At 32.0% G+C, this 17901-nt stretch overlaps 1 protein-coding gene across 4 annotated transcripts; it reads left to right on the top strand.

The window, feature by feature from the left end:
- Positions 1-9354: 9354 nt before the first annotated feature.
- LOC114378520 (protein TPX2-like) lies at positions 9355-14594 on the top strand. 4 transcript variants are annotated; one of them, XM_028337121.1, is made up of 19 exons: positions 9355-9666; positions 10564-10646; positions 10725-10823; positions 10905-11417; positions 11501-11599; positions 11709-11828; positions 11926-12078; positions 12187-12249; positions 12365-12445; positions 12529-12684; positions 12765-12896; positions 13024-13107; positions 13206-13325; positions 13412-13578; positions 13672-13780; positions 13880-13939; positions 14041-14135; positions 14226-14334; positions 14397-14594. In XM_028337121.1, exons 1-19 carry the CDS (start codon positions 9510-9512, stop codon positions 14403-14405), a joined length of 2409 nt encoding a protein of 802 aa, XP_028192922.1. In that variant the 5' UTR covers positions 9355-9509; the 3' UTR covers positions 14406-14594. The 4 variants fall into 4 exon arrangements, with proteins under 4 accessions (XP_028192922.1, XP_028192921.1, XP_028192920.1 ...); XM_028337120.1 differs by having other exon boundaries at positions 14366-14594; XM_028337122.1 differs by having other exon boundaries at positions 9356-9666; positions 10905-11070; positions 11215-11417; positions 14226-14594.
- Positions 14595-17901: the final 3307 nt, after the last annotated feature.

Raw genomic sequence — 17901 nt, 5'->3', positions numbered from 1 at the left:
ATAAGTTGAACATAGCAATAAAACAAAGCCACAAAATATATTAGATAAAGAGTAAGTTGAACATAACAACAAAACAGTAACTCTAACCAACAACAAAACATAATTACATAAGAGTGCATTACATAGCCTCTTTAAAGAGTAAGTTAAACATAACAATAAAAATTAATTAGATAAAGAGTGCATTACATAGCCTCATTCAACAGTAACTTGAACCAACAAAAAAATAGAGCCACAAAATATATAACTTTCACATCCTAAAAACTTAAACAGATAATCCGATTGGGCCTAAGTCCTCCATGTCAACTCCATTAACTGATTCTTGATTCTTGTGTTAGAATGGTATTGTCACCTCCTTGAATTCTTGCAGATGTGGTCCCACTTGTACATGAAACATTTTTTTGTTTCTTTGTTACAACATTGGTGGCAAAGGTTGATTGTCTCTTCAAATTCTACTAAAATTGAAGGCAAAAATTAGATAAATGATTAAACTCATTTGACACACCTTACATAAATGTTAAAAGTAATATTTAATTTATTCCCCCTTTTTGGAATGTTCCTATCAACAGTTGTCTTGCCTTTACATGTCCTTTTGTTGTGATCAAGTTTCCCACATTTTTTACAAACAACTGATTTTGACTGTCTTGGTAGCTTGAAGTTGTTCTTAGGCTCATCATTTCTCTTGTTTCTTGCTTTCTTTGGTCTTCTAGGTGTACTCCTTATCACTGGTGGAAGCATGACTAGTCTTTGTAAAGGAGGCCATAAGTTTGGTCTATTACATGGAAAGATAATAAATGAATATGTTGACAAGACAATAGATTTCCTGTCAAATGTAATCAAAAGATATTCAATTCAAAACAGTTACCAAAAACACTCCAAAAACAATATAAGAATAATAGAAAACAAGACCTATAATAAGAAATAACATTGAGTTTAGGTTCGACACCATTGATCCATATGCATGCTATTGAATAAGTGCATAGAATTCCAGTTAACTCTCACTTTCTACAAGAACATGTATGTTCTTTTAGATTAACCACAAACTTTTTTATGCCCTTTGACACCTTAAACAAAGACAAATTAGCATTATCATACCAATATGGTTGCCATGCTCCACAAGTTTTCTTGTTTTTTCAATGATTTGCTGAATTTTGGGACAAACCGTACCCTGATACCTCATCATGATAGTCCTTAACTTGACAATTATGAAGCTTATGTAAAATCGAATTTCCTCTAACAGAGTGATTATTGGCTTGTCTCTATACTCCATTATTACATTGTTGAATGCCTCACACATGTTGTTGACTTGCAAATCACATTTGGTGTTTAGTTTAAAAGCATATCTTGTCCAAGCACCAAGGTTTAACTTTTCCAGATCCTTCCAAGCTTCTGCATTATAAGTCTTAATTTGATCTATAGCCTTCTCCCAATCAGGGATAGTAATTGCTCAAGCTTCCATTCATACCAACTCTTTCATATGTGCTCTCGGGTACTTCTTTTTCCAATTACCATACAAATGTTTAACACACATTTGTGTTCTACGTTATGTCCAAGCTCCTTGATTACCTCAACCAACCCTTACAAATATCAATGAATAAATTAAATAATAGTAGAAATAAAATGCCCAACATCATTCTTGAATAACAGTATCAATTTTAATTTTACCTTTTGTTGGTCAAAAATGAATGCCCAACATCCTTCCTGAATACCTTCTAAGTCAACTATCAAAAGATCAACAAACCACTTCCAAGGCGAATAATTTTCAGATTCCACGACAGCATAAGCAATAGCAAACATTTGATTGTTTCCATCTTTAGCTAGTGCGGACAACAATTGACCACCATATTCTCCTTTTAGAAAGCAACCATCCAATCCTATCAAAGGCTTTTGAAGTGGTTACAAATGCACTCTTACAAGCCTCCAGGCATATTCTCCTTTTCTAGTAACTCAGCAGCATAACTTCTCAAGTGCTTATACTGATCTCTAATTGCACCTTCAATTTTTTTCATTGCCCTAACCTTTGCTCTGTATGTCTAATTCATGGTCAACCTGATTCCCCATTTTTCTACACCATAAGCAATTAAGGCTTCTAGCTTCATGTCAGGAGTGTGCATTAATAAAGACATCAACCTTTTTGTCACCCAATCAGGTGTAGCCGGGCTATTTCTGGCAGTTCTAAAGCAAAAATGTTGATCGTTGAATGTCACCTCCTGCCAATATGTTGTTTGAATGGACTTGCTGACTCGTAAGTAGAACAGACAACCCATTTTTTTTCCAGATTGCAATGACTCTCTTGTTATCTTTTTTTTAACCTTCAAATTCTTCTAAGACATTATACCAAAGGTTTTGATAGTCTCTAGAATTTTTTTCTTATTACTGAATTGCAACCCTACCTCAAACTCTACATCATCATTTTCAGGCACCTTAAACTGAGGAAATCTGACTTTTGAATCACCTTCATCATCACTTCCATTTGCATTATATAACTCATCAAAATCTCCATCTTCATCACCAAAATCAGAATTTGTTGAGTTTGCTTCACTAGTCTCAAATATGGGTTGACTAGTCTGTGTAAATGTCTCATGGTCCAAGGATTCTGCCTAATTTCAGTTTTCTTCAAAGTCATTATCTGAAACTTCACTATAATCACTGTTATCATCATCATCTTCCTCGGCCTCAACATCACCATCCACCATATCCTCAACCATAACCTCCATTTCACCTTCAACACCAGCCTCATGTTGGACTTGCACTTGAACCTCCATCAAATCTTGTTCATCAACCTGAATCTTCGCCTTTATGTCACCTTGAACACCAACCTCCCTTTCAACTTGCACCTGAACCTCCACCAAACCTTGTTTATCCACCTGAACCTCAACCAAAGCCTATCCATCAACCTGCCCCTTAGCCTCAACTTCACCCTCCACCATAGTTTTAACCTCAGCCTCCACTCCATCAATTACAACAACCTCGTCATCTTCAACATCATTCAAATTTTTTGAGGATGTATCAATCACCCTCTGGTCCACATAGACTTCAACTACATCGAAGCCAAAAACATATTTAGCCAATTGCAAAATATCAAAGTCAAAATTAAGTGGCTTCAACCCTCTGCTCGGTGATTTTCTAGGGTCCCTATACAATAAGCACTTGAATGATTTGTACTTAAGAGAGTTAATCAGCTTCTTGAAGTCAATATAAGACATAGTATACAATCCTAGCCCCATTCTTCTTCGATCTGACCATTGGTATACAAAGTGAATTTTTAACCTCTTTGTTTGTTTTTCGGTTGACTTGAAAAAAATGACAGTAATAAGAGAACATAATTCTTATATACAGTAAAACCCACTAAATATGTGAATTCAATAAATAAAAAACATGAATGAAAAGGAAGCCCAAAACATGAATAAAAATGACATCAACCAAACAACCCCACAAAAAAATAAAAACAAAAGCCAAAATCGCAAGGAAGACATAAGGGAGCACAAGAAAACAAAAGGTAGCACACACCCCGTGGAACCCAACACCTGAATAAAAAATAAACACTAGAAAACACAACGTGGACCACATCAACAAAAAAATCCCACAAAGGGACCACAACCATCTGCCATGATAATATAAAGAAAACTTCAATAAAATAACCTAACTAACCAACAAAAATATTGGCGTTCCATCTCCTTATGACTATCATGATCCTCACGTGCACAAAGTAACAAACCTTCCACACCTCCCCTCGTTCATAAACCAAGTGACGATGACTTCCATTAAAACGGAAGCCTAAATTCTCGAGGAAGACCACCATCAACAATGACCACCAACACCTCACGCGACTCACACTCTAGGGATTCACTTCGGGTTCACACTTCGAATTTGGGATTTCAGGCTTCGAGTTACCAAGAACAAAGATAAGCTTAAGAAGTAGGGACTTTTAATTTGTCTCGGGTAATTACTAGTAAGGGTTGAGATAATTACCACACTCAGTTAAAATGGCGCACCTTTTTATCATTCAATCAAAATGTGACACGTGACAGCCAATGTTTCTTTGTAACAATCAATGTCCAAATATGGGCTTGGGGACCACATTTACAGGATTGAACATAATTGAGGACTAAATTCGTGAATAAATTTAAAGGGGGACCAAAATCGAAATTGGAGACAACTACGAGGACCAAAAATACAATTTTTCCTTCACAAAATAATAAATGAGAATACTTCAATCTTAATTTATATAATTTGAATTAAAAGAATCTTGAACAAATAACATTTAAGAATGAAAAAGTATCTTAATTATTGTTATTTGAGAAACTTAAATTTTTAGACCATTATAATTAACAAAATATAAAATAATAAAGTATTTGAAAAATAATTAGTTAATGTAATCTTGAGGAGTAAATCCCCTCTGTCCTACAATTTTGGTCATTCACTGCATAAATAATAAATTATTTTTCTCAATCAACCACTGTTGTAATTGTACAAAATATTTGTTATGTACAAAACTTTGGTGATGCATACAAAATTAACCACAACCATCGTTCCTTACCGATGATTGTGGTATAGTTTGCTGATTTTGGTTTATATATTTTATATATAAATGGGGCATGCCAATTATTATGTTATTAACTTTATATCATAATTATGTCCTTAGAATAGGCGATTTATTGATGGCAAATCAAGTGAGAATTTGATTGTGAGATTCGTTGAACAATGAAACATTATCCTAAAAGCATGTGTAGTCAAGTGTTATTGTTGACTAGGGAGACAATAATGCATTGAGGCTATTGTATTAGTAGATGGATGACCATGTCTTACAAGTCATGAATATGAGATATCAAGTCGACACACAAGTATAAACATTAGGAGTAATATTTATACTAGATAAACTCACTATGAGAAGGCTTCATAATAGTCACGTAAGTTTCATAAGTGCTTATCATGATAACCATAAGGTGATAGTAGTGCTTCGACTTAAAGTCACTACAATTCTTATATGTAGGAGTTGTAGGCTTTAATACTATCAAACATCATTCGTAATAGGGTAATCATAAAGGTAGTATTTGGGCCTACAATGAATCATGTTGAAGGATGTGAGTGATGTAGATAGGATTTGTCCCTCTTACATAGCAGAAGCTACATATGTGGGCCTCTCGATAGAGTGGAATGCCCTATATGTATCTCCATGTGGAAATGAGTCAATATGATATATTGAACCCGTTTGTGTTTATGCGTCCATTCAGGTATCGAGAATCGATGATCGAACTTAACGAAGATGACACTCTTATGCCTCGTGTTCGATCAAGACATTTGGATAAAATGACGAAGACTACATGGTGGAAATGATTGCGGTAAAGTTGATATCAAATTATCAATTTTTCTCATGGTCTGAATGACAATAATGCATTGTTAGATAACCAATCATTGTCTATAATATTGAATTTCTATTGTGCCCCCAATAATTTTGGGAGTATTGATATTGTTAGTTTTTTAACCAATCAAATTACATGTCATTTTCTCATTAATTTTTTTTCTTCAAATTAGTCCTTGATTCTTTTAAAATTGTAACTTTTTTAAATTAGAAAATATGATTAAAAATAACTTTGGAAGTCTGAATCCTACAATCTTTAAAAAAAATGTTTAAAGCAACTAAAAAGATTTTAGGTTCAAATTTCTAAAGTTATCTTTAATCATATTTTCTATTTTGAAAAGGTTACAATTTTAAAAGATAATAATCAAGGAATAATTCAAAAAAACAAAAACAAAATAATAAAAAGATGACATGTGATTTGATTGATTAAAAAATTAATAATATCAAAACCTCTAAAATTACTAGAAGTACCATAGAACCTCCCAATATTATAAGATAATATTATTGTCAATAAGGGTCTATAGAATCACACACATAGAATAATCAATTAAAGTAGATGAATAAATTAAATATGATTTAATTTAGTTGATAGTTAATTAATAAAATACGATTTAATTAATTAACAATATATTTAATTAAATAAAACACAATCTAATACACATCTTATAAGATAATTATTTATAGATTTAAATAGAGTAATTGAAAATAATATAGAAATCTGTAAAATAAGAAATGAGGATATTTTAATCTAAATCTATATAATTTGAATGATTTTTAAAAAAATATGAAAAAGTATCTTAATTACTGTGTTAGTTTACCGGCTTCAATATTTGATGTAACATTGCAGAATAAATTTCCACCGTCCTGGAATTTTGGTCATTCACTCCATAATTAAATATTCAATTTGTTTGGCACAAAGTTGAATTAAATAGGGAGAAGCTATAACTTTCTTGCTTATAATGAACACGCATATACATAAGATATGTGATGAAGCGGAATCAATCAGCAGCGTGTGTGTGTACATATGAAGCTAATAGCTGTGATCTTAACAATAACAAGCTAGGTTCTTACTCCCATGATGATTATGTGAGACTTACTTTTTTGACACCGAGTAAGGTACGTGTTCACTATTCAGTGAATCATGCATGTAGATGACAAATACATTACCTTGTTACTTTATCGGTGTTAATTGCCTATTTATTGTAATAACCATTTAGTTTTGGGGTATTTTCCATGGTCAGATGGGCTCAAGTTGGCTTGAAGAAGGGGATCTTGTAGGTTCCGTGTTTATTCATATTCTCAAAATGCTATTAATTAATATTAGATTTAAATATATTTTTTAATTTAGAGTTTTTTTTAAATTATTTTTGTTTTATTTTTAATCCTTAAACTAAAAATATATGATTTCCAAAAACTAAAAACATAAAAGTAATTTTACAAGACAAAAAAAATACTAAATTATAAAAACTAAAAATATATTTAAATCTAAAAACTGTTAACAAAATATTATTGTTCTCGTTAAAAGATATATGATACCCATAAGAATGAAGGATAATTTTTTTCTCTTTTTCTTTCTCTTGTTGAGAGCTTCCAAATCATGGAAAGAATAAATTTTGTAATGTTTTTCTTCCACCCACAATCATTTTTTCCTCTGTGCTTGGAAACAAACATTCCAATAGAGTTTAGGGTAAAAAAGAAACAACAAAAATATATTCTTAATCACTTTTTATGTATATAATTCAATTCCACCTTTTTCTCACAATTAATCATTGACTGATAAATTCTCATAAACAAACACTTAATACATTTAAGACATTGAATGCCTACAACTTATTCTTATATCAAAAATTAAAATACAATTTTAAAAGTGACATTTTTTTATTCTCTTAGTTAAATATTTCTATTTTTTCTTTTTTTTCTCATTTAGAAGTGTATTTTATAAACTAATCCAATAATAGTGCAGAAAAATCTCTTTTAATTATCTCAAATTACTTTGCTTTAATGTTATTTGTATAATTGATTTTTAATTTTTTTTTATATTAAACAAGGTCTAAGAGATCCAAATAAAAGAACCACAAAGAAAAACAGGATAATGCTCAAACATCAAATAATCACTCTCCAACTCATATGCCAAGTTTGCCAAAGCATCAACCTAAGAATTCTCTTTTTGAAAGATATAATGATATGACAAACCCGAATTCACTCAAAGGAAACGGAAGACATCAACCCACAAATCTTAGAAATGATCCTCCAACTAGCAACACTAGACTCTCTTTTATATTTATCTTTAAACTGAATTTTAATATATATTTTTTGAATGAATATCAATAATTAAAATATCAATGGATGAAACAAAATAACATTCTTTTTCCTCTTACACCAAAAGGTTGTTCTTCTTTCCTCCTTCCCTAACTTTATCACCACTACCTCTTCCTCACCATCCTCATCCATACTCAAATTACCATTGTTACTAGCATTGCCCTTGTCCATCTCAATACTGTCATCTTCAACCACTAAAGGTTCTACTAGGTTCTATGAGTTATCATTAATTAGAGTTAAACTCTAAATCTAAAATTTGCTATCACCTTTAGCTTCATCATCATTTCTTACACTAAGTTTGAAATTACAATGGAGATTGACATTAATCCTAAACATATTTTAGATTCTAAATTCAATGATCACTAGTAAAATTTCTTTGCCGTGAAATCAAATTATTATTATTGTTGTCACCTGCATTGCTCTTCTTTAAGTGTATTTGTCCTCTCAATCTTTCTATTCTCTAATGATTGTTTATCTTTTAAGCTCAATTGCCAATGATTCATTTTTTTCTTTCATTGATTTTATTTTTATAATTGTTTTTTTTTTAAGTTGAGTGCGCATTTGGAAGAAAAAACATAGATTATTTGTCCAGAAAAAAAGAAGCAATAATGCAATAGCAGTTAATCAATTGTTATTATTTCTTCATTCTTCAATCTTTTTTCTTATTATCATATAACTATTAGGGACATTTAGAATTAAATGATGCAAAATAGGAGAAAGTATTAAATAATTTCAAGACCATCATCCGTCCATAGTTTTGATTGAATTTTAATGTGACACTAAAGTTTTAAAATGTAGTCGTAGATATGATTTGTGGCTATCTTTGGTGTTACAAGTAAATGTCACTGCAGTACGATTAGGGTTACTCCAAAAATCTTGACATTAAGGTCAAAGTCTTAAATAATTTCTTAAAATCTAACATAGTTATTTTTTTACAAAAATATCACAAATCATTACTTTTTTTAGGCGAGAAAATTATCAAAATAGATTTTACTTTTTTTAATAAAAAAAATTTCATTCATATTTAAGAAATCAAGTTATCTATCAATTGGATTCAACCTTATTGATTCTTAGAAATACTTTTTAACTATTTTTAAAATTTGAACTTTTATTAACTAATTGAGCTTAAAAAATTATCAGGAGTTAGGTAATAAGTACGGAAGCACGTGAAATAATTTAACTTTTTTTTAATCCTAAAACGAAATTTCTCTTTGAATTTTTAATGCAATTGGATTTCCTCATAACACAAGCTTAACTGCATATCACACGCATTTATTTGATCAGTAAATCGAAATTTTAGTCTCAGGTCTCATTTATGCAAACAAGTTATATTTTAAAATTTTAAAACAAATTAAATATTATTAATCAATCATAAGTATTTTCAATTATTTCTTTTTAAATAATAATTATAAAAGTTAACAAAAAATATCATACACATTAATATGTAATCGGATGACATTTTACACTATTATTAGTATATTAGTAGATTCTAATTAATTTTACACATGGCATATGCTTTCTGTTTTCTCACCGAAGATTGGTAAAGATTGGGATTCCTCAAAACGACAACGTTTGAGGCGTGGTGTTGATGAGAAATAGCCGTTAAGAAAACACACACACACACCAATCTGTTCGCTTCATACTACAGTTCAAAAAAATTGGACCGTTAGGGAAGTAACCGTTGCACTGGACACCCAAAACATTACACACACTATCCCTCCCTCTCTTGTTTCCTTTCCCAGTAGCACACCAAACAAACTCGCTCTCTCCCTCTCTTATTAATCACTCATCAATTTCCCAAACGGAAAAACCCTAATAATCGGAAATCAAAATGGCCGTGACGGAGGAAACCGGCGGCGCCACCGTGATCGACGAGACCTACGAGTTCTCCGCGCCGCGATTCTTCGATTTCGTCAAAGGAGAGTCTGATGAGGAATCGCGTAAGGCTGAGCTCTGGTTCGACTCCGCTCTCTCCTACGCTCCTTCGCGTATGTTCTTCTTCTCTCTGATTCTTTCTCACTTTACAATCTACATTAATCCCTTACTTTACGTTCTAAGTGATGATGATAATAATTATAATCATTATAAGGTTAGGAATTAGAATTGAGAGAAGTTAGGGTTCCATTCTTTTGTCTGGAAGTTTTGATTCCTAGGCGATTAAATTGATCGGAAATTTTGGAAGACTGGAATTTCAGTTGAAGTGGAGGAAATTAGGTTTTCTTATTGGTTTGATAGTTTTATTTTTTATATATGTGGAATCGCATTTTTATCAAACAGGAGAAACAAATTGTTGTGTTAAATGACAGACATAGTTGATGATATTATGATGTGAATTCTTCTTTCGTTCACTATTTCAGTTTGTCCTATACTGTATTATGAGGTTGCTTTGTTTTCAATTGCTTCTCGGATTTTAGTTGCGCGTGGTTCTATGCTATTGGCTTAAGCTGAAGCTTTTCGTTCTCAGCTTTGTTTCGAACTCTGTAATTTGTCTGATAGGAAATTGATATTCAATTCAACTCCTTCACCCCAACACAGTTCAATTAAGTGTCTGGACTCTTGGGGTTATATATGTATGTTGTGAATGGTGAATGGCTCTTAGCCTACATGTTGTCTCAGAAGGTGGTCAAGTCTGTTATTTGTTTAATAGGAAATTGAAATTCAACTCTTCCACTCCAAAATAATTCAATTAAGAGTCTGAGGGTTATGTGTTGTGAATGGGGAATGGGGAATAGCTCTCAGCCTAAACTTTAGTCATTTTTCTTCTATATGTTGTCTCAGAAAGTGGAGTAAGTCTTGAGCCTGACACACTTTTAATTGGTTTGCATTTTTTTGTATGAAAGAATTACTTAGTTGAGCTTTTTTGGGTTTTGATATTGTTGTTGCAGCATTCATGCCTAAAATCAAGACCGGTAGATCTATTACTGTGGATACCTTGTGTGATTTTAGTGAAGCTGACAAAATGCAGAAGGTAGTTACTTCAATTTTGATGATATAGATATATACTTTAATTTTGACTCCTTTAACTGATAATCTACTGTTTTAATAGATGTTTGCTAGTGTTGATAACAATGTTCTGGAAACCAATGTACAACAACAGAGCATGACTACCAAAACAGAGGAAGATGAAGCTGACAAAGTGCAGAAGGTACTGTTGCTTCAATTTTGATGATATAAGACATGCACATAGATTTGGTTCCTTTGACTGATTATATTTTATTTTTAATAGACGTCAGCAAATGTTCTGGAAACCAATATAAAACCACAGAGTGTGACTACTGTAAAGGAAGATGATGCACCTTGCCCTGATAAAGAAAGAAGTGAGAATGATTATAAAGAAGATAGTGCATGCTTAAAGGTTTCATCTGGAGGAGCATTCGTTGAAGTAGCAAAAGATGCTTGCACACCAAAACCAGCATTACTGAAAAAAGTTGCCACATCCACTAATTCCAAGAAGACACATAATAAGAATGATTATAAAGAAGATAGTGCATGCTTAAAGCTTTCATCTGGAGGAGCATCCGTTGAAGTAGCAAAAGATGCTTGCACACCAAAACCAGCATTACCGAAAAAAGTTGCCACATCAACTAATTCCAAGAAGACCCATAATAAGAAGATGGCCACGAATACAAAAACTCAGTTAAAGTCAGCAACAGTGAAGAGCGTTGCAGGGACTCCTCACTTGGTCCAAGAGAATCAAGCCATTAAGAGGCAAAAATTGGATGAAGGAAAATCTAGACAGGTAACTTTTATCTTCACAGTTTAAAGTTATTTTTGGGGTCTTACTTGAAATATATTCTTATTTATATTTTTTTAACTTTCCAGATTATGAATGTCAAACATCAGACATTGCCTCATAATAAGTCAAAATTGGGTTTAACCGTGTCTACTAGCACTAGTAAATCTCACAAAGAGGACAGAAAGGTTTGTTTTGTGCCCTTAATTTTCATATATTAAACATAATCCTTTCTGCATCAAATTTTTAGCTGTTTATTTTATTTTTTACTTAGTTTATTGAATTGTGTATTGAAAGGTTTATGTTCGTGAAACACCAGCAACACCAGCCTCTGTACCATTTGTATCAATGGCAGAAATGATGAAAAAATTTCAATCTAGTACCAGAGACCTGTCATTGCCCATCGTTGTTTCTCATGTAATATACGGATCCAACTTTTTTATCCCCATTTCATCTTTTTATTGCACCATGTTTGAATATTTCTTACTAAATATTCTTTATGTCTTTGATCCAGACAAAACCAAAACTTACATTGACTAGGCCTAAGGAGCCTGAATTTGAGACATCTCAGCGGATTCGCCCAGCTAGGGTGAAGAGTAGTGCTGAGCTTGAGGAAGAAATGATGGCTAAAATCCCAAAATTCAAGGCTCGACCATTGAATAAGAAGGTATTATTTCATTCTTCTTTTCTCCTACCTGATTTTTGTTCTATTTGTTCTAGATTTATGTGTGTGTTTTTTTTTCTTTTCTCCTACCTGATTGTTGTTCTATTTTAGATTTTGCAAACTGCAACTTTGCCTCCCGTTCCAAGAAGTACACCACAGCTACCAGAATTTAAGGTAAACCATAACCAAAGAATAGAAGATTGAATTGCAAATTATAATATATACACAGTTATACACTACAAGTGCCAAATGTAAATTTTGAATTATTGACATTTTTCATTTTCTTCAGGAATTTCATCTGGAAACTTTGGCTAGGGCCCATCAGAATGCAGATACAGCTTCAATAGCTTCAACAGAGGTGTCTCATAAGGTATCTTTTAGAAACAACTGATTCCAACTATACATTATTCCCTTCGATCAATAGTCTCTCATTTTTTTTTAAAAAAAAAATAGGAGAGTTCAAGGAAGCCTTATCTTACAGAACCAAAAACACCTTTGCTCCAAACTTCACTAAGAGCCCGCCCACCCAAAGTGAAAAGCTCATTAGAATTAGAGCAAGAGGAGCTTGAAAAGGCCCCTAAATTCAAGGCAAGACCTCTAAATAAGAAGGTAATAGTGCCAACTGAGATGTCTACCCAATTTTAAGAATTTTATTCTTTCATTTAAATAACTGAATTTTGTTCTTTCAGATCTTTGAAAGTAAAGGGGATATTGGAGTATTTTGCCATACCAAGAAACATGTTACCGAACCTCAAGAATTTCACTTTGCCACTGATGAAAGGATTCCGCCACCTGCTGCCATGGCTGATTTATTTGGCAAGGTAAGGTAGTCTAGAATGAAGTATCTGTTCATAAAGAAAATTCAGTAATCTAGAATATAAAAAGATTCTAAATTCTGTTATCATTTTTTTCCCGGTGAAATGTAATCATTATTTATTCTGGTTGCAGCTTTCTATGAAGTCTGAACCTGCACGTAATCACAACCCAATCCCAAGAAACACGACTCCAAATCCGTTTCATCTCCACACAGAGGTTCGTTACTTTCCCTTAGTTGAAGACTGGAAGAGGCTAATGCAACACAGTGTTTTAGTCTAGTTCTTGTAACGCCATGTCATTCTTAACCATGACAGGAAAGAGGTGCTGAGAAAGAGAAGAAGCTGGTCATGGACCTTCTGCAGAAACAGTGGGAAGAGGAAAACGCAAGGATTCCCAAGGCTAATCCATACCCTTACACCACTGATTACCCTGTGGTACTGAATTTTGTCAATAATTGGTGCTTCTTTCATCTCTATTTGCAAACTGAAAAAATTATTAAATTCACTAATATCGTACGCAGATCCCACCAAAACCAGAACCAAAGCAATGCACAAGACCAGAGCCATTCCAATTGGAGAGCCTGGTAAGACACGAGGAAGAAATACAAAAGGAACACGAAGAAAGACACAGAACAGAAAGAGAAGAGGCTCAGATGAGAGCGTTTAAGGCACAACCAATCTTAAAAGAGTGAGCAACAATCAAGACTTTTTTTAACGTGCAATGTTAAACAAAACCTACAACTGAACTAATTTTTTTCCATGGATGTTACTAAATATGCAGGGACCCAATCCCCCTTCCAGAGAAGGTCCGCAAACCCCTCACACAAGTTCAGGAATTTAGTTTACATGTGAATCATCGGGCTGTGGATAGAGCACAATTTGATGAAAGGGTAACCAAAAAATTCCATATCCTATTTATTGCTACTCTGGAAAAGAAAATTCAGAAAAGTATTTTTTTTTACAGTACTCAAATAGCTTATTCTTTACAGATTAAGGAAAAAGAAATGATGTACAAACGATACAGAGAAGAGAGTGAAGCAGCAAGAATGGTATCATACCCAAGTTACTTTACTTACTGTCTGCTATTTTGACCACTAAATTTGGTTGCATATCGGACAAATGATTCATATATTGTAACCATGAAATGCAGATAGAAGAAGAGAAAGCGTTGAAACAGATGAGAAGGACAATGGTTCCGCATGCTAGGCCAGTTCCTAATTTTGATAATCCATTTTGTCCCCAAAAGTATGTGTTTAATAAACCGAACTAAACTTTCCATTTTTTTACATTGTAGAATTTTTGAATGCTTATTAATCTTCACAAATGTTGCTTTAGGTCTTCAAAGGACATAACGAAACCCAAGTCACCAAATTTGCGTGTACTCCATAGAAAGGAAAGACGGAAGGTATTCAATGGAACTGTGTTCTCGAGTCCAGCTGCTAACATGAGATGACTCAATTTTTCAGTTCCAAGACATGAGATGACTCAATTTTTCAGTTCCAAGACATGAGATGACTCAATTTTTCAGTTCCAACTTGTGATTAGTGTTCAAGAACTCTTGAATCCTTGACATCTAGGTGTTTGTTGTGTAATAAACTTATATAGCTCGGTACCCAATCTTAATTCTTTGATGTATATTTTTCAAAAACAAGTTAGAATGATGGAGATTAATAGTGCTAATTAAATTATGAATTCCTCTGAAAATGTCTATGGAGAAATCCACTTTTTCTCTTTCATTTTTTTTTCATTCCAATAGTGTTATTCTCTTCCATATTTTTAAGTCATAAATGATGAAATTATTTTTATACGCATATCTTTAAAAAAAACACTCATTTTCATCAACGGGTACTCATTTTCATTCAGAAACCCACACTCATCATGTTAACGTTGTTAGATCTCTTATACGCCTTGTTAACTAAACGCATGTACCGATGTTGAGTTGGAATTTTTTTATCCTCGCGGTAGGGTATGAAAATAAGTAAAAAAAAAAAAAAAGTTGATATGAAAATAATTATTTGTTTAAAGACTTATATAGCTCTGTTATAATAATTATTTTGTCATAATTTACTATTTTTATTTTAATAAAAAAAATTAAAAAGTTGTTTAGAATTCTTTTTTATTTTTTGCATTTGTTGCCCTTGTTGTAATAAAAAACGTTCCTTAGAATTTTTATTGTTTTTTGCATGCTAAGAATCTCTTAAAACTGATATGGGTAATGGTTGTTGACATTAATTAGTGTCATATTAAAAAAATTGTCATATCAATAATGATTTATGCGACTATTACATCATTTAATAATTTCATATAAAATATAATTCAATTGTTGAATTATATTTTTATATGATCAAAATTATCTTATATAAAATTTTATTAAAATTGAACATAAATATATATGAAATAAAATCCATTTAATCATGTGTGAAACTTTATACTTACACCAAATTTCATCTATTAAAATGAATTGATCTGATGTTGTCAATTATTTGACTAAAAATAATCAAAATTGAAGTGAGTCATGTTACTCTTTCAATATCTTCATTGACCACTTTGAACACCCCAAATCCATACTCGAGACCAATCATCTCGACACCATCCATGCTACTGGCTAAATTGGAAGAAATTATCTATGAGAGAAGAATATGGAGGAATGAGATTTTGGCACCTTCAAGCTTAAATCTAGCCATGCTAGGGAAGCATGGTTGGAGATTGTAAACCAACCATGGTAATATAGTTTCTAAAGTGCTCAAAGCTAAATTGTCCATCTTTGGATTTTTTGGATGCTCATCTTGGGCATAATTCAAGTTTTATTTGGCGTAGTATCCATGCATGCTTCCCGAGTAGTGGTGAAGGAAGTCTTGAAATGGAGGATAGGCAATGGAAATTTTATAAAAGTCTGGTCCAACCTTGGTTAAATTCAGCTGAAAACTATTACATCTCATCTCCTACAATTGTTGGCCATGAAAGTTTACTAGTGAGAGCACTTACTGATCAACAAACAAACACATGAAAAAAAGTTCTTGATGCTACTATGTTCACAAATGAAGATGTCTTAAAAATTACGATGTTGCCTCTTTTCAACACCATGGCTGATGATAAGCTGGTCTGGAAATTATCTCTAAACGGTATGCATAGTGTTAAAAGTTCCTATCATAACTTTATGGATACTGTTTTAGATAACAATCATTTGAAAGTTCCTATCATAACATTATGGATACTGTTTTAGATAACAATCATTTGAAAGTTCCTAGTAGTTGGGTGTCTTTGTGGAAGCTTCAAATCCAGCCTAAGATCAAGCATTTTGTGTGGAGTTTGCTGCGTGGAGGCAGAAGCTGGCTCAAAAAAGGAGTACAATGTCCAGTTCAATGTGCTTTCTGCTCAAACAACACCAAATCTGAAGGAAATATTGTTGCAGCTGCAGCATTCAAGCTTTGATTTTCGATCTCCGTGCTTCCCAAAATTATGATCACACTGGTCTGGACTCTGGAACAACCATTGGCAGAAACCACCATCTTCAATGTTGAAGTGCAACTTGGACGCGGCCATTTTTTCAAATAACAATTATTTCGGTATTAGCTTCTATACTCGCAATGAAAATGGCGACTTCATAAGAGTCAAAACCAGCAACTTCAATGGCGTCCCCAGACCTCATGAAGCAGAAGCGTGGGCTTTATACCATGCAATTCAATGGACACCACAGCTTGCTTATCAAAATATTATTCTTGAGAGTGATTGTAAAACAATTGTGTACAACATAACAAGACGGATCCATAAGTGTATTAAATGAGGAATTTGAAAAAAAATTTGCACGATTATTTAAATATCTTATTTTTAATAAATAATAAGTTTATCAAAAATATTTATTATTAATTTTATTGTAAAATTAGATATATGATTTACTAGTTTTAATTTTGTTATATATATACATAAGGATCCCATGGTGGATTGGGGGCAAGGGCCCTTACATCTGTCACTCAGCATAATAAATGTCATGTATGATATTTTTTTATTTGGTTTAAATATGTTTTTAATTTTTAATAAATATTTAACTTTTATATTTTTTTAATAAATTTTTGTTTTGCGTTGTCCTTAATAAAATAATATTTTTACTTTTTATTCTTGATATTTTATTTTAGTTATTGATAAATTAAAAAATTTTGTGTTTTCTTTCTAATAAATCAACAAATGTTGTTTTAGTCTGTATTAATAACAAATGAGAAATATTTATCATGGAATAAATATAAAATTTACTAATTTATTATGGGTTAAAAACAAGTTTCAAGGATAAAAATAAAATTATTATTTTATTAGAGACTCATCACAAATAAAAATTTATTAAGAAATAAATATAAAATCAATATTTATTAGGAATCAAAAATATAATAAGCCTTTTGATTTTCATGATATTATGGTTAAGAGCATTCATTCTTCTAAGTTATACCAACTGTAGAGTGAGTTTTGTGAGAAGATAAGTAAATAATGTTGTCCATTCTGTATCTAAGGCATCATTGTTTAATGCTTCTAGCCATTCCTTTGATATTCTCACTTGTTTTCCGTCTTTGATTTGGAATGAAAAATCTTAACTGTTGTTTCCTTAAAAAAAAAACAGTTAAAAAGTTCTTGTGTGCGAAATGAGTTCAGCATTGATATATTAATAACGGTTGATAGCAAATAAATTTGAAGATCTAAATAAAATTTTGGAAGTTTCATAACTTCACGGTATTGTACATGGTACTTATGTGGCTAAATTACTCAAGTCCTCCATAAATTTATTTTAAGACAAAATTTAATTATTAAAAATTGTAAAAGATTTCCTTAAATATACTTGTCTTTATAGTACGTTTTGATTGTTTTTTTTTTATTTTGAGACACAATTTCAAACAATTTTTTTATTGATTCAAAACATATAACTTATCTCATTAAATTTATTTATATAAAAATCATCAAACCAACTAATACTTAGACTAGTAAGTGTTATGAGCAATTCTTCCATTGATTTTGGAAAAAAAAAAAA

The sequence above is a fragment of the Glycine soja genome, chromosome 12, assembly GCF_004193775.1.
Source record: "Glycine soja cultivar W05 chromosome 12, ASM419377v2, whole genome shotgun sequence".
Taxonomy (NCBI): Eukaryota; Viridiplantae; Streptophyta; class Magnoliopsida; order Fabales; family Fabaceae; genus Glycine; species Glycine soja.
This window is presented reverse-complemented; position numbering and strand designations above follow the sequence as displayed.

Bases quoted from the DNA above. Each gene is read 5' to 3' on its own strand.
- LOC114378520 (XM_028337121.1), top strand. From the start codon at position 9,510: ATGGCCGTGACGGAGGAAACCGGCGGCGCCACCGTGATCGACGAGACC. The intron at 9,667-10,563 runs GTATGTTCTTCT...TTGTTGTTGCAG, and splicing joins TCTCTCCTACGCTCCTTCGC to CATTCATGCCTAAAATCAAG. The intron at 11,418-11,500 runs GTAACTTTTATC...TTAACTTTCCAG, and splicing joins ATGAAGGAAAATCTAGACAG to ATTATGAATGTCAAACATCA.